General features: G+C 45.6%; 1 protein-coding gene across 1 annotated transcript; it reads left to right on the top strand.

Moving 5' to 3' along the window:
• Positions 1-5,420: 5,420 nt before the first annotated feature.
• LOC129042705 (histone H2A.Z-like) lies at positions 5,421-5,831 on the top strand. The gene has a single exon (XM_054498969.1). The coding sequence runs from the start codon at positions 5,445-5,447 to the stop codon at positions 5,829-5,831; it is 387 nt and encodes a 128-aa protein (XP_054354944.1). The 5' UTR covers positions 5,421-5,444.
• Positions 5,832-22,848: the final 17,017 nt, after the last annotated feature.

Raw genomic sequence — 22,848 nt, 5'->3', positions numbered from 1 at the left:
TTAAAGGAAGAAAAAAACATGATTAACAATGAGTGCCATTTGATAAATTTGTGTAGGACAAATGTTAGCTCTCATTCATTTAAAAAAAATAAAGCTAGGAAAATTAAATGTCATAAATGTATTTAAAGTTATCTGATGGCATTCCCAATGAAACATCTGAATGGTGAACTAAAAGTATTAATTAAAGTCAACAAAACAAGGAGCCCCACTACCAAGACTAAGAAATAAAGTACTAATACGAGAATAGACAGAAAACATTTTTGACAATTTGATTATGGGAAAACCCCAAAGGTTTTTGGGTTTTGGGGTTTTTGGTTTTGCCCTGCTTTTGGAATGAATAGAAAAGCTCTGTAAGATGGTTAGACTATACAAAAATCAATACCATCTATCCACACTAATTTTGAAATTGTATCTTTAAAATATGCCCATTCACAATAACAAAATAATACAATGCTTATTAAGTGGAATTACACCTAACAGGAAGTGTCACAGACCTTTGTGAAGAAAACTAAAGGTTAATCAAAAGATGTAGATTTTAAAAAATGGAGACATGCTATGAACCCAGAAAGACCCAAATATAAGACCATCCATTCTTTCCCCAAATTCATGACAATCCCTATCAAAATCAAAAGATAAGATGCATTTGGAAGAAAAAATGTATGATAATGAGAAATTTGGAAGATGTGGGATTTCTAACAAATTTTATAATCTATTGATTTGTGGTATAAAATACTTAACACAGGTATGAATAAATACTCTATTCCTTTACTTAGGAATAAATACTCTTTGAAAAAGAGCCCAGAGACAGATTGCTGTGTAAATATAAAATCAATATATGACAGATTTCATTTCTAATTCACAGAATCATTGTTCTAAAAAAAAATGGTGTTGAGACAGTTGGTCACATTTGAGTGAAATACCAAGCTTAATTCCCTACCCCATGATATTAACAAATGCCAAATGGATCAAGGGTTAAATATAAATGTAAAATTGCTGGAAGCTTATGTTTGCATTATCAGAAAAGTGGAAACATCTTTTGAAAAACAAGTTATTAAGAAATGGATAAGTAACTATACATATATTTGTGTGTGTATAAGTGTATATAAGATTTATGATATGTAAGATTTATATATTAGATTTATATATATTATATGTGTATACATATAAACCTAATATATAATATATATATTCTACCAAAAATATTCTAATATTCTACATATACATAAGTCATATATACTGTAGACTCACCAAATATAATGTATAACAAAATCATATTAAAATACAAAGTTAAAAATGAAAAAAGTAGGAAAATGAGCGAAAGAGATGAACATACTGAAAGTGAAAAATGGCTAATATTAGGTGTTGAACATCATAATAAGTTGCAAACAAATAGTAAGGAGATGCTATTTTTCATTTATTGATTTGGCAAAAAAGGTTAGTAATAGCCACAAATAACTTCCATGGACTATGGTGGAAATGAACATTCTTTGGCACCTGGAATAAATGTGTAAGTTTGGTAAGATAGGTATTTCTTTGTATTTTGGGTAGAACTCATGACTGAAGCCGTATGGCTAGAGTTGTCTGGCCTCCAGTTTAATTCTTCAGAATGTCTCCTCTTACTTTTTAAACCTGTCTATTCCACCTACTGCATATTTGAACCAATTTTTTTTCCTAGTTTGTGTTTACTTTGGGTTTATTTTGGTAGGTTTTTTTCTAACTTCTTGAGAATGTATAAATTTTTCAACCTTTTTTTTTTTTTCCTACTATATACATTTCAAGGCTATACGTCCTCTTTACAGCTTTTGGCAGCATCCCACACATTTTGTCTACTAATGCTAACAAAGTCTCCAGTTATGGTTTGGAATTTTTCTCAGTTCTGTTGATTTTTGCTTCTTCATTCAGAAGCTATGTTATTAGGAGCATATACATTTCTCAAGACAAACTGGCTCTTTTATCATTTTTTTTTTTTTTTTTTTTTTTTTTTTTTTTTTTTTTGAGACGGAGTCTTACTCTGTCGCCCGGGCTGGAGTGCAGTGGCGCAATCTTGGCTCACTGCAAGCTCCGCCTCCCGGGTTCACGCCATTCTCCTGCCTCACCCTCCCGAGTAGCTGGGACTACAGGCGCCCGCCACCACGCCCGGCTAATTTTTTGTATTTTTAGTAAAGACGGGGTTTCACTGCGTTAGCCAGGATGATCTCGATCTCCTGACCTTGTGATCCGCCCACCTCGGCCTCCCAAAGCGCTGGGATTACAGGCCTGAGCCACCGCGCCCGGCCTCTTTTATCATTATATAATGCCCCACACTATCTCTGGTAAGCTTCCTTGCCTTGTTTTCTTTGTCCGAAATGCACATAAACATGCTAAAGCTGGATTCATTTTGCAGGTTGTATCTTTATTCATCCTTTAACTTCCAAACTTGTAGACAGACTATAAGTGGTTCCTTACTAATTTTTAATCTGGTTTGCTATCAGTTACTGAGGTCTCTTTCTCCCTTCAAGTATATTATCTCTGCTTTTGTATTTTGAAACACTATTTGGCACATAGCACCAATATAACAGTTACATGCCCTTCTGATGGATTGACCCTTTCATCATTTGGTCAGAGATCAGAAAGTGAGGGAGCCTGACATGGAAGAAACTGGGAGGTGTGTTCCAGGTAGAACAAACAGCAGGTATAAAGGTCAGGAGACAAAACCAACTTGTGATATCTGAAGGACGGTGAGGCCATTGTGTGGTTAGAAAGACACTTGAGGGGCAAGCTCAGGAGGCGAGGGCCAGAACGCAGCCTGGGGCCAGATCATCCCAAGTCTCAAGGACCAAAGCAAGGAACTTGGTTCTTATTCTAAGTATGGAAGCCAGTGGAGAGTTTTTGTTTGTTTTCGTTTTTGTTGTTTTTGTTTTGAGACGGAGTTTCGCTCTTGTTGCCCAGGCTGGAGTGCAATGGCGCAATCTGGGCTCATTGCAACCTCCGCCTCCCAGGTTCAAGCAATTCTTCTGCCTCAGACACCCGAGTAGCTGGGATTAGAAGCATGTGCCACCATGCCCCGCTAATTTTGTATTTTTGGTAGAGATGGTGTTTCTCCATGTTGGTCAGGCTGGTCTCGAACTCCTGACCTCAGATAATCCACCCCCGCCCCCTTGGCTTCCCAAAGTGCTGGGACTACAGGCATGAGCCACCACGCCTGGCCTGGAGAGTTTTTAAAAGGGAGTAATAGGACCTAATTTTTGTTTTCAAAAGGCCAGCAACTATGTGGAGAAATGTCTGAATTTAAAAAATAAGTTAATTACGGCTGGGCACGGTGTCTCACGCCTGTAATCCCAGCACTTTGGGGGGCCGAGGCAAGTGGATCGCCTGAGGTCAGGAGTTTGAGACCAGCCTGGCCAACATGGTGAAACCCTGTCTCTACAAAAAAAAAAAAAAATACAAAAAATCAGCTGGGTGTGGTGGCACGTGCCTGTAATCCCAGCTACTCGGGAGGCTGAGGCAAGAGAATTGCTTGAACCCAGGAGGCAGAGGTTGCAGCGAGCTGAGATTATGCCACTGCATTCCAGCCTGGGCAACAGGAGTAAAACTCAGTCTCAAAAACAACAACAAAAAGTTAAAATAAATTTTAAAAATGAAATACCACACGGGGCCAAATTTTTTTTAAAAAAATTCCAGGGAAATCAGTTAATAGCCTATTAAAGAGGTCAGTTAGAATGGAGGACTGAACCCATGACTACTTCAGCTCCCTCCCATATCCCACTAACACAAATGCCTTTTTTTTTTTTTTTTTTTTTTGAGACAGAGTCTCACTCTGTGGCCCAGGCTGGAGTGCAGTGGTGTGATCTCGGCTCACTGCAACCTCTGTCTCTCAGGTTCATGCGATTTTCCTGCCTCAGCCTCCCAAGTAGCTAGGACTACCAGTGTGCACCACAACACCCAGCTAATTTTTGTATCTATAGTAGAGATGGGGTTTTACTATGTTGGCCAGGCTGGTCTCGAACTCTTGACCTCAAGTGATCTGCCCACCTCGGCCTCCCAAAGTGCTGGGATTACAGGTATGAGCCACTGCACCCAGCCAAATGCCTTTTTTTTTCACACACAGGATTTCTGTCACCCGGGCTGGAGTGCAGTGGCATAACCATAGCTCACTACATCCACGAACTCCTGGGCTCAAGTGATCCTTCCACCTCAGTCTCCTGAGTAGCTAGGACCACAGGCGTAGTCCTAGCCCAGCTAATTTTTTACATTTTGTAGAGACGGAAAGGTTTCACTATGTTGCCCAGGCTGGTCTTAAACTCCCAGCCTCAAGTGATCCACCCGCCTCGGCCTCACAAAATGCTGCTGGGATTATAAGCATGAGCCACCGCGCCTGGCCCAAATGCCTTTTTATAAAGGCATAAACCCACAAGGACAAGGATAATAGGAGATGAAACAACAGCAACAAAATGTAAGTTGAAAGCTGATAAAAGGGTGGTGACTCATTTTGTAGCCCCTGGAAAGCTGAATGGCAAGCAGTGAGTAACGTCAAGAAGCAAGCGAAGTTCCCACAGATGTCTCCCGGGTCAGGAGCCAGCCAGCACCTCTGGATGCGTGATTAAGAAGCCAAATCAGCTGGGCGCGGTGGCTCACGCCTGTAATCCCAACACTTTTGGAGGCCGAGGCGGGCGGATCACCTGAGGTCAGGAATTTGAGACCAGCCTGGCCAACATGGTGAAACTCTGTCTCTACTAAAAATACAAAAAATATAGCAGGGCACAGTGGCGCGCGCCTGTAGTCCCAACTGCTCCGGAGGCTGAGGCAGGAGAATCGCTTAAACCGGGGAGGCGGAAGTTGCAGTGAGCCGAGATGACGCCACTGCACTCCAGCCTGGGTGTCGGAGTGAGACTCTGTCTCTAAATAAATAAATAAATAAATAAATAAATAAATAAATAAAATGTGGCAGGGATACCAAGGCAGACCCAACAGGAGACAAGACTGCTGTAAGGAGCAACCTTGACTCAAGCACTCTGTCGGCCATGCCAAACTTGGATTTGGGACTGCACTTTTAGACCCTTTCACCTAACCTTCCTTTGCGGTCTTTCCGCTCTTCTAGCCTCCCCTCGATTCCTCCCTACTTTCAGGCGATTGGCAGGTTAAGGAGCTAATTGTTAAGAGGTTTAGATGCTGAACTAAGGAAGGTCTGTTACGCAAAAGATAGAACCCTTGTAGGAAAAGCCTGGGGCCCTTCAACATGGGTGGAAATATCTGGATGGATACTTCTGAAGCTATTGACTCTGAAGCTCCCTGAGCCTTCTGGGCTTGTAGAGAAGGCCCATCCTTCCCTACCGGGAGCTATCGGCTTAACAGCTACAATCAAAAAAGATAAGAATGGGCAGTTGAATTGCGGTGGGACGAAGGAGTCTCGCCATGGGTCTGATTAGCCCTTTCTCTGCCTTGCTTGAGCTTCAGCAGAATTCGAAATGGCTGGCGGTAAGGCTGGGAAGGACTCCGGAAAGGCCAAGACAAAGGCAGTTTCCCGCTCGCAGAGAGCCGGCTTACAGTTCCCAGTTGGCCGTATTCATCTACACCTGAAATCTAGGACGACCAATCATGGACGTGTGGGCGCGACTGCCGCTGTGTACAGCGCAGCCATCCTGCAGTACTTCAACGCAGAGGTACTTGAACTGGCAGGAAATGCATCCAAAGACTTAAAGGTAAAGCGTAGTACCACTGGTCACTTGCAACTTGCTATCTGTGAAGATGAAGAATTGGATTCTCTCATCAAGGCTACGATTGCTGGTGGTGGTGTAATTCCACACATCCACAAATCTCTGATTGGGAAGACAGGACAACAGAAGACTGTCTAAAGGCTGCCTGGATTCCTTGATATCTCAGGACTCTAAATACTCTGCCAGCTGTCCGGTGTTGGGGATTCCAGTGGACTGCATCTCTGTAAAAAACACAATTTTGCCTTTTTGAAATTCTATGTGAGCAATTTGGAAGTTTAATTAGCTTTCCAACCAACCAAATTTCTGCATTCCAGTCTTAACCATATTTAAGTATTACCGTGGCTTCAAAGAAGCTATTGATTCTGAAGTAGTGGGTTTTGACTGAGTGGACTGTTTTTTAAAAACTGTTTGGATTTTAATTGTGATGCAGAAGTTAGAGTAACAAACATTTGGTTTTGTACAGACATTATTTCCACTCTGGTGGATAAGCTCAATAAAGGTCATATCACAAACTTTAAAAAAAAAAAAAAAAAAAAAAAGCAAAGAATGAAGGAGCAGTTGCCTCAATTAAAAGTCATGATTCTTGTTCAGTTTCCAGAACTGAGCCAATTTTCAAATCCAAAATTCACTGATAGGAGGTGGCCAAGACCCTTGGGGTAAGAACCCTGCAATCTCATGGCAAATATATACTGTAAGGATTCCCCCAGTATTTCCCTAAAGGGAGCTATGGTCATTTACTCAGGTGACTATACACTGGGAGACATTTAAAGGATTCTTGGCACAGGGTCTGAGTTGACATTAATATCTGAAAACATGAGCGTTATCCCGAGCCCCTACTAGAGTGGGGGCCGAGTCATCAATGGAGTACTGGCTGAAGTCCCATTCACAGTGGGCCCAGTGGTTCCATGGTCCCAGTTGGCTTTTCCCAAGTCCCTGATTATACAACAGGAATTTTATGCTTGGCAGTTGGAATAATCCTCATGTTGGGTTGCTGGCCTGTACTGCCTTGGGGTGGAGTGGGGAGGTGCAGATGAGCACCATTAAAGACCTTCATATAGAATACAGAGTGCTGGCCCTTAGCATTTGCAGGGTGATCCCTGCTTTTGCCCCCCGGAGAATGACTGTAGACTGCCACAGATGCAACCAACTTCAATTTCTGATTGCAGCTGCAAGGCTGGATGTGATATTGTCACCGTAGCAGACTAGGCATCAGGTACGTGGTGATGCAGCCAGTGATTTGGCAAGTGCATTCTCTTCCATTGTAATTAGAAAAGAAAACCAGAAATATTTGCTTTCAAACAAGAGAAACAGGAATATTCATTTATAGTTTATTTCAGGACTATATTAAGTTTCCCAACTTCTGTCATGATATAGTCCAAAGAGAACCTGGACCACGCAGACATCAAACAGAACATGAGACTGACGCATTCTATCAGTGACATTGTGCTGATTGCACAGGACAGATGAGAGGCTCATATATCAGAAGTCTTGGTAAGCTCGTGGGAAGTAAATGCTGTGATGACTCAAGGACTGGCTGCTTCAGTGACATTTTCAGAGGTCCAGTGATGGAGGGCATGCCCAGATAACCACTTCAAAGTGAAAGGCAAATTGCTGCATCTGGAATCTCCTACCACAAACAAGGAGGCACAGCTCCTGGTAGAGCTATTTGAGTTTTGCAGGTAACACCCTCCACTCTGAGGACTACTATTCAGTGCCTTCCACATGTAGGAATACTTCTCCAGCCTGTAAACCAGGCGACACAGAAGGCTTCCAGCTTTGAGTGAGGCCTGGAGCAGGAAAGGGTTATGTGACAGGTCCAGGCCACAGTGCAAACCGCACTGCTACTTGGACCATCTGAACTTCAGACCCTATGGTGTTGGTGGGGTAGGGGTAGTCAGCAGTTGGAAAGGAGGCAGTGTGAGGGGATGGGTAATGGTGAGCTCTGGTGAAAGAATCAGATCGCAGCCTCCTGGGATTCTGGAGCAAGACCATGATATCCACAGCAGAGCAGCTTATGCTGTTTGAGAAGCAACTGTTACTGGAGCCTGGTGGAGATAGAACCCTTGGCCACCAAACACCATGTGACCACACGTCCATAAGTGACTGCTGGGAACTGGGTTCTGTTGGACCCAACAAGTCATAAAGTCACACGTGTCCAGCAGCAATCATAAAATGGAAGTGATCCATCAGGATTGGGTCCTGGAGGGGCCACAGGGCATGAGTAAGCTGCACAAGCAAGAAGCCCAAAGGCCCATGTCACCCACAACAGATGCACCCATGCCCTCCCCTGGTTATGTGTACAGCCTACTAGGGAGAGCCCATATGACTGGCTAAATGAGAAGGAAAAAGCCCAAGCTTGGTTTACAGATGGATCTGCTCAGTTCATGCGTAGAGCTAAAAGCAGACATTAGCCACACTGACGGGTGGCCCTGAAAGAAGGAACAATGTTCTCAACGGGGGAAGCTGCAAGGAGTAGATACGTATGAGGAAAAGTGGCCTGAAGGGAAAATATGTACAAATTCCTGGCCAATGACCAATGGTCTCAGCATCTGGTCAGGGACTTGGAAGGAAACAGATTGGAAGATTGGAGACAAGGAATCCTGAGAAAGAGGCGTGTGGATATGCATATGGAAATGGGTAGACAGTTCAAGGACTTCTGATTTGCATGTTAATGCCCACTGGAAACATCTACCACAGGAGACGCACTGAACAACCAAGTAGACAAAATGACTTGCCAGTGGACATGAGCCACCTTCAGTCACCCCAGAATGGCTGGAGACATGAATGGCATGACCACGGTGGCAGAGACAGGGCTCTGCATGGGCCCAACAATGTGGATTTTCACTTACCAAGGCAGAGCTAGCCATTGCTGCCTCTGAATGTCCAACTTGTGAGCAACAGGGACCAATACTGAGCCCCAGTATGGCACTATATCTCCAGACCAGATCTGTGAAAGCCAACTACATCGTGCCCCTTCAGTCTTGGAGGGTCAGCAGTTCATCCTCACTGCTTTAGATACCCGGGCATGGATTGACCTTCCCTGACCACAGAGCCTCTGCCAGGCTTGGGGGATTCCTGATTAACAAGCATAGAATTACAAGCAGCAGAGTATCTGACAAGAGGCCCAACTTCCTAGTGAAGGTGGGGCAGGAGGGGGCCCCTGGCCATAGGGTCCATGGTCATATGACAGACTGCTCCAGGTTGAAGCAGCTGGCCTCACAGAGCTTGGGAGCAGCTTCCTGAAACACAATGGGAAGTGCTAGCTCGGAGGCACACTCCTTCAGGATTCAACTTATGCACTGAATCAGAAACCTCTAAATGGCACTGTGTCCTTAATCAGAGAATATGTGGATCCGGGACCCAAGGGATGGAAGCAGGAATGGCCCCTTTCAACATGATTCCCAATAGCCCACTGGGGAATTTTATCCTTGTCATCCCTGAAACTCTGGGTGCTGCAGCGTTGGAGGTCCTGATCTCGAAGGGAGCACACTTGCCAGTGGACATGGTAAGGGTCCATTGAACTACAAGTTACGGCCGCCACTGGCACACTTAGGACTTCACATGCCCAGAACCAGCAGGTGAGAAGAGTCACTACAGTGGCAGGGCAATTAACCCTGATTGGCAGGAGGAAGTAGGGCTGTCCAGCACATCCCAGAATTGCCTAGATCCATTGTAACTGTGAATGGACACATGCAGCAAATCTGGACTGAAAGACTCAGAGCCCTCAGGAATGAAGATTTGGGTCACACCGCCAGGGAAGCCAAGGCCTCCTGAGGTGATTGCTGAGGATGAGGGGAATTTAGAGTGAATGGAGGAGAAGAAAGAAGGCAAGTGCCAGTTGTGGTCTCAAGACCAATGGCATTGATGACGACTACAGTTCATCCCACTGAATTCTCTCTTCTCGGTTTCCCCCAAGAAAGAGAAGTCCACAGAAATCACAGAGGAGCAGACCCGAATGTATGTGAAGAAGTAGATCTGTGAAGAAAGAGGTGAACTATGGCATAACAGCAATATTTAATGAAATAAAGACAAAATTTTCCAAATCTGATGAATGATACACACCACAGATCCAAGAAGCTCACAAGCCTCAAGTAGGATAAAATACATGCACCACCCACACTCATTTACTTATAGACACATCAACATACACGCATCAAGACACACCACAATCAAATGGATGAATGCCAGTGATGAAAAGGGAAACCATGAAAGCAGCCAGAGAAAGATGTCGCATTACATACAGGTGAACAGCATAAGAATGACTGCAATCTTCTTTTAATTTTTATTTTTTAGAGATGGAGTCTCGCTATGTTGCCCAGGCTGGTCTTGAACTCCTGGCCTTAAGCAATCCTTCCACCTCAGCCTCCCAAGAAGCTGAGATTACAGTTGTGTACTACCATGCCCAGCTGGTGCAATCCTCCAGTCAAAAACTACACAAACCAAGGCTGGGCACTGTGGCTCATGCCTCAAATCCCAGCACTTTGGGAGGCTGAAGCGGGAGGATTGCTTGAGGCCAGGAGTTCGAGGCCAGGAGTTCAAGGCCAACCTGGGCAACATAGCAAGACCCTGTCTCTACCAAAAAAAAAAAAAAAAAAAAAAAACTTTGCAAGTCAGAAGAGAAGACATGTGACTGGACAATGAAATATGACTAAAATTCTTAACATTTCAGTCAATGAAGTCAATTCAGAGGAGACATATGAGTTCTGGTACTTGTCTGGACACCCAGTAAAACCAAAATGTACTAGAATAAAAACATATGGAATGATTCTGAATATCTTGGAGGAAAACCCCAGACAATAATGGAGCACTCTTTTTCCCTCTCCTCTCTTCTCCTCCTCTCCCCTCCCCCTCTTCCTCCTTCTCCCCCTCCCCTCCCCTCCCCTCTCCTTTTCTTTCCTTTCCTTTGCATTTCAATGGCTACAATTGAAGCACTCTTTAATTCCCAGATCACCAATATTCTTAAGACAAAGAGGATAATATTACACAAAAAACACAGACAGCTGGGTGCGGTGGCTCACACCTGTAATCCCAGCACTTTGGGAGGCTGAGGTGGGCGGATCACCTGAGGTTGGGAGTTCGAGACCACCCTGACCAACATGGAGAAACCCCATCTCTACTAAAAATACAAAATTAGCCGGGTGTGGTGGCACATGCCTGTAATCCCAGCTGCTCGGGAGGCTGAGGCAGGAGAGTTGCTTGAACCCAGGAGGCGGAGGTTGCGGTGAGCCAGAGATGGTGCCATTGCACTCCACCTGGGCAACAAGAGCAAAACTCCGTCTCAAAAAAAAAAAAAAAAAAAAAAAAAAACCCAGACATTGGCCGGGCACGGTGGCTCATGCCTGTAATCCCAGCACTTTGGGAGGCCGAGGCAGGTGGATCACGAGGTCAAGAGATCGAGACCATCCTGGCCAACATGGTGAAACCCCATCTCTACTAAAAATACAAAAATTAGCCAGGCATGGTGGTGGGAGCCTGTAGTCCCAGCTACCCAGGAGGCTGAGGCAGGAGAATCACTTGAACCCAGGAGGTGGAGGTTGCAGTGAGCCGAGATTGCACCACAGCACTCCAACCTGGCCACAGAGCAAGACTCCGTCAAAAAATAATAATAATAATAATAATAAAAACACAGACATTGAAAACTCCAAGTCAAAAAGTGATTCATTAGCACTGGATTCTGAGTGTGAATTTTAGGAACACCTTAACCAAATTATTTCTCTCATATTTTCTTTTTCACAAGAGTGATATGTGATTAAAATTTGTCTAGCAAGTCTAAGATAGCTCTTTCAATAAATATAAAAAGTTAAATTCTAAGTGATAGCATGAAGTTGTCATGGTTAAATTGGCAGCATCTTTTTCATCATTACAGGTTATAAAATAAAAGTTCATCTTTCGGTTGGGCGAAGTGGCTCATGCCTGTAATCCCAGCACTTTGGGAGGCTGAGGCAGGTGGATCACCTGAGGTCAGGAGTTCGAGACCAGCCTGACCAATATGATGAAACTCCATCTCTACTAAAAATACAAAAATTAGCCAGGCATGGTGGTATGTGCCATAATCCCAGCTACTCGGGAGGCTGAGACAGGAGAATTGCTTGAACCCTGGAGGTGTTCAATATCGGCCACTGCACTCCAGCCTGAGAAACAAGAGCAAAACTCAGTCTCAAAAGAAAAAAAAGTTCATATTTTGGCCTGGTGTAGTGGCTCACCTGTAATCCCAGCACTTTGGGAGGCTGAGGCAGGCGGATCACCTGAGGTCAGGAGTTTGAGACAAGCCTGGCCAACATGGAGAAATCCCGTCCCTACTGAAAATACAAAAATTAGCTAGGCATGGTGGCAGGTGCTTGTAATCCCAGCTACTTGGGAGGCTGAGGCAGGAGAATCACTTGAACACGGGAGGTGGAGGCTGCAGTGAGCTGAGACCACGCCATTGCACTCTAGCCTGGGTAACGAGAGAAATTTCATCTCAAGAAAAAAAAAAGTTCATCTTTTAACAAGTGAAGACATTTAGATTCTTTTTTTTTTTTTTTTTTGAGACAGCGTCTCACTCTGTCACCCAGGCTGGAGTATAGTGGCATGATCATGGCACACTGCAGCCTCACCCTCCCTGGGCTCAGGTGATCCTCCTACATTAGCCTCCCGAGTAGCTGGGTCTATAGACACACAACACCACCTAATTTTTGTATTTTTTGTAGAGATGGGGTTTCGCCCACCATGTTGCCCAGGGTGGTCTCAAACTCCTAATCTCAAATGATCCACCCGCCTCGGCCTCCCAAAGTGCTGGGATTACAGGTGTGAGCCACCACGACTGGCCCTAGATTCAATTAAATAAGATTATTTAACACTGTTCGAGGAAAAAGAGCCAACATAGGAAGACCTGAAACAAGACACCTCACTAGTTGCGGAAGAGAATTAAAGAACCTACTGGGGGTGGGTGAGGTGGCTCTCACCTGTAATCCGAGCACTTCAGGAGGCGGAGGCCAGTGGATCACTTGAGGTCAGACGTTGTAGACCAGCCTAGCCAACATGGTGAAACCCCGCCTCTACTAAAAATACAAAAAAATTAGCTGGGCGTGGTGGCGCATGCCTGTAATCCCAGCTTCTCAGGGAGGCTCAGGCAGGAGAATCACTTGAACCTGGGAGCAGAGGTTGCAGTGAATGCCACTGCACTCCAGCCTGGGCGACAGAGCAAGACTCTGTCTAAAAAAAAAAGAACCTACTAGGCTCATAAGAAATGGGTGAAAGGGGCCAGGTGCAGTGACTTACACCTGTAATCCCAGCATTTGGGGAAGCTGAGGCAGATGGGTCACTTGAGGCCAGGAATTGGAGAGCAGCCTGGACAAATTGAGAAATCTGGTTTCTACGAAAAATACGAAAAGTTAGCCAGTTTCATAAACCAGTCTCAAAAAAATAAATAAATGGCCGGGCGCGGTGGCTCACGCCTGTAATCCCAGTACTTTGGGAGGCCAACATGGGTGGATCACGAGGTCAGGAGTTCAAGACCAGCCCGACCAACATGGTGAAACCCTGTCTCTACTAAAAATATAAAAATTAGCTGGGCGTGGTGGCACACGCCTATAATCCCAGCTACTCAGGAGGCTGAGGCAGGAGAATCTCTTGATCCCAGGAGGCAGAGGTTGCAGTGAGCTGAGATCATGCCACAGCACTACAGCCTGGGTGACAGAGCGAGACTCAGTCTCAAAAAAAAAAAAAAAAAAATTAAATAAATAAAATAGGTACAGGCAGGATCGCCCTATGTTGCTCCCTAAATAAATAAAATAAGTAGAGTTCAGGCTGGTCTTGAACTCCTGGGATCAAGTGATCCTCCTGCTTTGGCCTCCCAAAGTGCTAGGATTACAGGCAAGAGCCACCACACCCAGCCAAGACCCTGTCTCTTCAACAAAAAATTTATTTTAAATTAAGTAGCCGTAGTGGCTCACACCTGTAATCTCAGCATTTTGGGAGGCTAAGGCAGGAGGATTACTTGAGCCCAGGAGTTCTAGGCTGCAGTGAGGTATGATCATGCCACTGCACTCCAGCCTGGGCGACAGAATGAGACCGTCTTAAAAAAAAAAAAAAAAAAGTGTTTTGAAGGAAAATAGGAGGAAGCAAGGAATAATAGGGAGGCAAAAGAACACAACAGAACCCCAAAAATAAATTATCTTAGTGATTTTGTAAAGATCTCTGAATTTTTAGTTGAGTTATTTCTTTTCCTTTTCTTTCTTTTCTTTTTTTACCTAGCCCAGGACAAAGATGAATAGTTGGATAATTTCTATTAACCTACCTTCGCTGATCCTTTCACCAGCTCTGTTGAGTTGTGCGGTAAGTTTATTGAAGAATCTCTGGAACCAGCTGTTTAATTTCTAGCACTTATTTATTTATTTATGTTTGAGAAAGTCTGGCTTTGTCACCCAGGCTGGAGTGCAGTGGCCTGATCTTAGCTCAATGCAACCTCGGCCTCCAGCATTTAAGCGATTTTCTTGCCTCAGCCTCTTGAATAGCTGGGATTACAGGCACGCACCACCACACCTGGCTAATTTTTGTATTTTCAGTAGAGATGGGGTTTCACCATGTTGGCCAGGCTGGTCTCAAACTCCTGACCTCAAGTAATCCTCTGCCTGCACCTCAGCCTCCCAAAGTTCTGGGATTACAGGTGTTACAGGTGTGAGCCACCCTGCTTGGCCTTTGTAGCACTTTTTTTTTTTTTTTTTTTTGAGACAGAGTTTCTCTCTTGTTGCCCAGGCTGGAGTGCAATGGTGCGATCTCAGCTCGCCGCAACCTCCACCTCCCGGGTTCAAGTGATTCTCCTGCCTCAGCCTCCTGAGTAGCTGGGACTACAGGCATACGCCACCATGCTCAGCTAATTTTGTATTTTTAGTAGAGACAGGATTTCTCCATGTTGGTCAGGCTGGTCTCAAATTCCTGACCTCAGGTGTTCTGCCCGCCTCAGCCTCCCAAAGTGCTGGGATTACAGGTTTAAGCCACTGCACCCAGCCCTTTCTAGCACTTTTATTTGACTTTCTTTCTCCTTCCTTCCTTCCTTTCCTCCCTCCCTCCTTCCTTCCTTCCTTCCTTCCTTTTTCTTTTTTTTTGAGATGGAGTCTCACTCTGTCACCCAAGCTGGAGTGCAATGGCATGATCTCGGCTCACAGCAACCTCCACCTCCTGGGTTCAAACGATTCACCTGCCTCAGCCTCCTGAGTAGCTGGGATTACGGGTGCGTGCCACCACACCTGGGTAATTTTTGTATTTTTAGTAGAGACAGGGTTTCACCATGTTGGCCAGGCTGGTCTCAAACTCCTGACCTCAAGTGATCCACCCACCTCGGCCTCCCAAAGCGCTGGGATTACAGGTGTGAGCCACCACGCCAGTCCTTTCTAGCACTTTTTTTTTTTGAGATGGAGTCTCGCTCTGTCCCCCAGGCTGGAGTGCAGTGGCCCGATCTTGGGTCACTGCAAGCTCCGCCTCCCGGGTTCACGCCATTCTCCTGCCTCAGCCTCCAGAGTAGCTGGGACTACAGGCGCCCGGCACCACGCCCAGCTAATTTTCTGTATTTTTGGTAGAGATGAGGTTTCACCGTGTTAGCCAGGGTAGTCTCGATCTCCTGACCTCGTGATCTGCCCGCCTCAGCCTCCCAAAGTGCTGGGATTACAGGCGTGAGCCACTGCGCCCGGCCTCTAGCACTTTTATTTGACTCTTTCTTGCTGTTTTCATCTCTGTGCTGCAATTTCCCATCTGTTCATGCATGTTGTCCACCTTCTCCTCTAGAGCCTTTACCATAGTCATCACAGGTCTTTGAATTCCCTGTCTAGGCTGAGGGCTGAGGCAGGAGAGTTGCTTGAACCCGGGAGGTGGAGGTTGTAGTGAGCTGAGATTGTGCCACTGCACTCCAGCCTGGGTGACAGAGCGAGCCTCTGTCTCCAAAAAAAAAGAAAAAGAAAAGTTGACAACATGTATCAGGAGTCTTTTTTGTTTGTCCCATTTCAGAGAATCTTACCTAAGGCAAATAATATGAAATACAGAAAAACTGTGAGCACAAACTTATGTTGGCATTATTTATATTATTGAAAAATTGGACATAACTTAAGTCAATGATTCTGTCACCTATTATATAGGCTATTAACCTTCTATGAACTTTTCATGACGTTCACACAAAAATGAAATCACCCAGCAACTCCGCTCTCAGAATGCATCCCTGTCGTTAAGCGACACATAACTGTTGTATCAGTTTTCTTAATCTTTCCTCATTAGACATTTTTAGCTGATGAAATTACAGATAACTTTTTTCTTTGACTTTTTTCCAACGTTTGTAAATATGCTATAATGATAATAAACTGCATACTTTCATCACGGGAAACGCCTACGCACAAACCTCCTGCAGAGAAAGCAGAATGTTTCTCCCACTGGGGGGCCCCAGACCCTAAGCTAAGCAGCTGCGATGGCCTCCCAGGCGAGGGAGTAACCACAGCAATTGCTTTGCCTTCTCCCTGTGAAAGTTCGCTTTTCAATGTTTGATCTCTTTTGTTCCACAGCTGGCCATTGTCCCGCTCCTGATTTGGACTGTCTACTTGCCTTTTCCACAGAGACACCGGCGCCCTCGGCCCAGCACCGTCTTGCCAGTGGTTTCTCATAGAGAGGAGCTCTCTCTTAATAGCTTCTATGTGGTCTGAACAAGAGGATTTTTAAATTCCTCTTGGAATTTAAAAACAAAACAAAAACACAGAAAATGATACTTCCTAAAAAGTAAGTGACTTCTCTGAATCAACCCTTTTCCAAACTGCCCTACAAAGAACATATTTCAATTCAATTCGTGTATATGTATGAAGTATGTGCAGTGTGGCAGGAACTAACGGTGTGGGGGCCAGGGGTCCACAGTTGGGTAAAATCCAAGCCTTCCAAGCCTGAGACCACCGTCTCCAGGCCATGTGGTAGGAGCACGTGAGTAAGCGGCGGACAAGGTAGAAATGGGGCGTGTTGATGATTAGACTGCTCTGGATTCAGCATGCTGAGGCCTTGGTTGCAGTTGGCCAAATGGAGGGCAGCTCATGCGGAATCGATGAGCTCTCTCACAATACAACAAAGCTCCAATCACCAGGAAGCTGACCTCACAGTCTAGACTCAGATCCCTGGATTCATTGACCCCTGTGGGGTCCTCTTGCATCCAGTGCCCACCAGCCCACTGACTCCCTCTAACATCCTGTTCTGCTGTCAGAATCTGGCTGCTGAATGGTGAGCTCAGCCTCTGGTGACCCCTCATTCACTGGTTCTCTTCATTGTCCAGAATCTCCCGAGACTCCCAACCAGTAGGTAGTGAAGTCAGAACATCCACTTGGGTTGGCGAACCTGCGGTCTAGGGCTGCATCACAAAACACACTGCCCCGTGGTCTGGCCTCAGGAAATTCAAGAGTTTCCGAAGAGGTGTGGATGGATGCTGGATAGACCCGCGGGACACCCCTGCAGCTTCTGCAGTGCATTGGCAGATACTGTGGCGAGGCTTCTCTGGGTACTGTGAATATCCTGCATGTGTATCAGGGACTTAAGCACTTCTATTTCTGCTGCCTGCCAGGCATGTGTCTAACTCCAGCTCAGGTAGTGGGGGCTCCCCTTAAGAAAATGCCATGCTGTGGACATGATAGTGAAAGTGGCATTTCTGAGTGAACAGGAGCATTTTTGGCTGAAAGGTGGAAAGGAAGATGTGCAGGAGGGGCTGCAGAGGAAGACGAAAGGAAAGAAAATGATGGAAGCCAATGTAATTCACACCTTCACTGACAAAACAAATATTTAGGTCAGTGCAAAAGTAATTGTGGTTTTTGCCATTATTTACTTACAAACTGCTTTGAAAGGGCAAAAATGAATGCCTCATGGTCTACCTGGAAGATACAAATGTAAGTAAGCAACTACAGAAGTAGGGTACCTGGGCTGGGCACGGTGGCTCTTGCCTGTAATCCCAACACTTTGAGAGGCCCAGGTGGGAGGATTCCTTGAGCTCAGGAGTTCGAGACCAGCCTGGGCAACATAGCAAGACCTCATCTCTACAAAATACAAAAAAGAATTAGCCAGGCATGGGTGGTGAGCACCTGTAGTCCCAGCTAGTTGGGAGGCTGAGGTAGGAGGATTGCTTGAGCCTGAGAGGTCAGGGCTGCAGTGAACTATGATTACACCACTGCACTACAACCTGGGCAAAGGATCAAGACCCTTCCTCAAAAAAAAAAAAAAAAAAAAAAGTAGGGCAGAAAGTTATAGTCCTCCCAAGTGAAGTAAATTATAGGAAATTGGAGTGACTACTTTGCATTGGAAGGTTTTATGGAAATGGTGGTATTTAATCTGTTTCCAAAGGTCAGGAGTTGAGCTACTGGAGTTGAGGAGGTATACTCTCCAGGTTAGGAGTCCAGCACCACCAGCCTCTTAACTAGAAGGGAGACTTTCTGGGACCAAGCGTGGAGAGAAACTGCAGGGCTATCCCTGCTAAGACCAAAGGCCCACCTTCCAGCCTCTTCTAATAGACAAGCAGACTCCGGGGAGGGACACAGAGGCAGCCAGTCCCAGGCTCTTTCATCCAAGGTAGGCAACAGCCTTTTCCGATGAACTAAGCCCAAACTGGTAGTTGGCAAATAAAGCTACTTGCTCTTGTTAAGACTATGTCTTTCTGGCCAGGCGCGGTGACTCACGCCTATAATCCCAGCACTTTGGGAGGCCAACACGGGCAGATTACTTGAGGCCAGGAGTTCGAGACCAGCCTGAGCAACATGACAAACCCCGTCTCTACTAAAAAATACAAAAATTAGCTGGGTGTGGTGCCACACACCTGTAGTCCCAGCTACTTGGAAGGCTGAGGCAGGAGAATTGCTTGAACCCAGGAGGTGAGGTTGCAGTGAGCTGAGATTATACCACTGCACTCCAGCCTGGGTGACAGAGCAAGACTCTATCTTAAAATAATAATAATAATAATAATAATAATAATAATAGGCTGAGCACGGTGGCTCACGCCTGTAATCCCAACACTTTGGGGGGCTGAGATGGGTGGATCACCTGAGGTCAGGAGTTTGAAACCAGTCTGGCCAACATGGTGAAACCCCGTCTCTACTGAAAACACAAAATTAGCCGGGCACGATGGTGCACGCCTGTAATCCCAGCTATTTAAGAGGCTGAGGCAGGAGAATTGCTGGAACCCAGGAGGCAGAGGTTGCGGTGAGCCGAGACCGCGCCATTGCACTCCAGCCTGGGCAACAAAAGCGAAACTCCATTTCAAAAAAATAATAAAATAATAATAATAGATGTCTTTCCCAGATGTCTGGGACCATCACCATGTATCAAGGCCCCTACCCTTCAAGCTAGGCAAGGAGTTCTTTGAGGACGTTTAATCAGTGTAGAAAGACCGAAGAGGCAAGCTGGGCGCGGTGGCTCACGCCTGTAATCACAGAACTTTGGGAGGCCGAGGTGGGCGGATCATGAGGTCAGGAGACTGAGAGCATCCTGGCTAACATGGTGAAACCCCGTCTTTACTAAAAATACAAAAAACAAACAAACAAAAAAATTAACCAGGCCTGGTGGCGGGCGCCTGTAGTCCCAGCTACTAGGGAGGCTGAGGCAGGAGAATGGCGTGAACCCGGGAGGCGGAGCTTGCAGTGAGCAGAAATCGCGCCACTGCACTCCAGCCTGGGCGACAGAGGGAGACTCTGTTTCAAAAAAAAAAAAACAACAACAACAGAAAGACCAAAGAGGTTGTTCTTGCAGAAACAGGATTCCTGGGAGCAAACAATTCCCTGAGACTATTCCTCAGCTGAGGTCCATGGGAGCCTCTGAGCCCTCAGTGACTGGGTCTTACAGACGAAAGAATGAAAAACAGGAGAGTGAGACAAACTCCAGATATTACTGTTAATATTAGTGCTGTTTATTGCTCATGAGAGTAAAAGCATGAAAGTGTGAAGAGAGGGAAAAGCAGGAAAGAGAAAGCAGAAAAACGATCATTTGCCCTGAGAAACATGGCCGCCAATCATCACACAACGCCCAGGAGAGTGGTCTGTGGGGCCCCTGCAGCAAGTGTGAGAGAGAGAGGGGGAATCAGAAAGTGCCCCTCAAAGCAGGTTGTTAAAGGGAAGAGAATGAGAGTAACTGGCAAGAGCTACTGCTTTTCTTTTTATTTCTTGCCTCGACCAGGGACCCATAAGATGAGCTATAAATCATGAGGCCAGCATAGTCGTGGGCACCTGTAGTCCCAGCTTCTCAGGAGGCTGAGGTAGGAGGATCTCTTGACCCCAGGAGTTCAAGGAGGTAGTGCACAATGATGGTGCCTGTGAAGCTACTGCACTTTAACCTGGGCAATATAGTGAGATCCCACCTCTAAAAAAAGATGAGCTGACCGGGTGTGGTGGCTCACGCCTGTAATCCCAGCACTTTGGGAGGCCAAGGCAGGCAGATCACCTGAGGTCAGGAGCTCGAGACCAGACTGACCAATATGATGAAACCCCATCTCTACTAAAAATACAAAAATTAGCTGGGCATGGTGGCATGTGCCTGTAATCCCAGCTACGCGAGAGGCTGAGACAGAAGAATCACTTGAACCTGGGAGGCGGAGGTTGCAGTGAGCCAAGATCACGCCATTGCACTCCAGCCTGGGCAACAAGAGAGAAACTCTGTCTCAAGAAAAAAAAAAAAAAAAAAAAAAGATGAGCTACATATCACCTCTCTAGGCTGACCATACACACACACACACACACCACACACACACACACACCTACCTTTCTGGAACAATTCTAACAAACTTGAGCAAATGAACTGTGAACAAAATTTTATCTATACTTGCTTTCCGAAGACTGACAACACTCACAGGATGTCAGAGTTAATGTAATAAGAGGAAAGATTGGAAAAGAGAAGTTCAGCGTTCATTTGGTTTAAAAATAATGAAATATGATAAAAAGAAATTTCAAATTTGTCCTTTCTTTCCCTACTTCCCCCACCATTTTAAAAACAAGGAAACGAAGCCTAGATTTGCAAGAATAAAAGGCTTGGGCTTATTAACCTGTTGGACTCTATACCAGTTATTGATTTATTGCCTCTCACCTCTGAATTCACCTTATTTGACAGCTTTGCGAAAATTAATCTGAACCTTTTCAAGAATTTGCCGTTGGCACTGAAGTTTTGCCAGTAGAGGGCGCTCGAGAAACATTGCAGGAGAAAGAGTTTTGCCTCCGGCTCGGTGGAGTCTCAGCGGGGTTGGCAGGGGCGCGTGGTTTCGCCGGTCCCCAGCGCCTTTGGCTCACAGGTTCTCCAGGGCCCTCCTGCTGCCATGCACAGCCAGCAACACTCAGTGGCCAGTGGCTTTCCCCTGCAACCTCCTAAGGTGGTTTGTAGCCAAGGCGCGGTAGTGAGACATCTTCCCATAAACAGCTTTCCCCAGCACCCTACTGGACTGATTTCTAGCAAGTTTCACCATTATGTCACCACAGCAACTTGTCCGCCGTTTAGTAGCCATGACTGAGCCATGAATCTCAGCCCACGGCGTATGGAGTGGGTAACACATATACTATTGCATAATCATGCCAATCTCCTGCTATAGAGAATAATTCTTTATATTAAGCTTTTCCTGTTCAAATTACTATATGGTTTCTGTCTCTGGATTGGTCCTAGATGGATCGAGACATTTAAACAAAGCTGGCTCCTATTGTAGCTGCATCAGATTTGCAGGGGGGCGTGCAGTGCGGGGGCGGGGGGCTGTCAGGGGTAGGGGTTGGGGGGTGGTGTAGGGTAGATCTTGTTTCTGAAGACAAAAATTTTGTACATAGGAGTAATCTATTGTATTTGTTGGCCAAGCATGGTGGCTCACGCCTATAATCTCAGCACTTTGGGAGGCCAAAGTGGGCAGATTGCTTGAGCCCAGGAATTCAATACCAGCCTGGGCAACATGGAGAAACTCTGTCTCTACAAAAAATACAGAAATTAGCCAGATGTAGTAGCGCACGCCTGTTGTCCCAGCTACATGTGAGGCTGAGGTGGGAGGATCACTTGAGCCCAGGAGGTTGAGGCTGCAGTGAGCCATGATCAGGCCACTGCATCCAGCCTTGGCAACAGAACAAGACCATGTCTCAAAAACAAAAACAAAAACAAAAGTATTTGTTGCAAATTATCAAAACTGCAACAATTAATGAGAAACAGAGACAATTCTCCATTGTTCTGTACATTTTGTGAGTGAAACAAATACCCTCTATTCTACACTATGTTTTCTCTTTTTTTTTTTTTTTTGAGACAGAGTTTCGCTCTTGTCACCCAGGCTGGAGTGCAATGGCACGATCTCGGCTCACTGCAACCTCTGCCTCCCGGGCTCAAGCGATTCTCCTGCCTCAGCCTCCCGAGTAACTGGGATTACAGGCACCCGCCACCATGCCAGGCTCATTTTTGTATTTTTAGTAGAGACGGGATTTCACCATGTTGGGCAGGCTGGTCTGGAACTCCTAACCTCAAGTGATCCACCCGCCTTGGCCCCCAAAGTGCTGGGATTACAGGTGTGAGCCACCGCGCCTGTCTCTGGACTATGTTTTCATATAGGATGTTTGAATGGCCAACCACATGGAAAATATAGTGTCTCCCTCTAGAGACAAGAGCAAGTTTGTTGTCTTGGAAGATAGAACAAAGGGCAGGTGTGCTCACTGCCCATTATAAATGATAAGATTCTCAATTCCCTACACACCTATAATGCAGCCTTCCGTGTGCACTGGAGTCATCTGACCCTCCACATTGCCCTGTGGGATTAGGACTTTGAGAACTGGTGCAAAAATTTGGTAGTCTGGCTGTTGCTGTCGCTGTGAGTGATAAATTGCCCTTCAGCTCTGGCCCTGGATTCTGATGTCTTCAACCAGCAACCATGAAACTATGGCAGGCTGCCTTGGTAACTTGCAAGTAAGGATGAAATCTCAGATCTTTCATGGATCTTGACAATGGGTTTCTTGTAGACAATCTATAGTCAGAACTTGTACTGTTTTTTGGAGTTTGTTTTTATTCAATCTGATAAACTCTGCCTCTTAATGGCATAGTTAGACCATGTACATTTAATGTAATTATTGACATGCCTGGGCTTAAATCTATCATCATTTTCCTTCTGCCCCAAGAACTTCCTTTTTAAAGCTATTTTTATTTTTATTTATTTATTTTTATAGACATGGAGTCT

The sequence above is a fragment of the Pongo pygmaeus genome, chromosome 7 (assembly GCF_028885625.2).
Source record: "Pongo pygmaeus isolate AG05252 chromosome 7, NHGRI_mPonPyg2-v2.0_pri, whole genome shotgun sequence".
Classification (NCBI taxonomy): domain Eukaryota; kingdom Metazoa; phylum Chordata; class Mammalia; order Primates; family Hominidae; genus Pongo; species Pongo pygmaeus.
The sequence above is the reverse complement of the archived record's forward strand: the minus strand, read 5'-3'. Positions and strand labels throughout refer to the sequence as shown.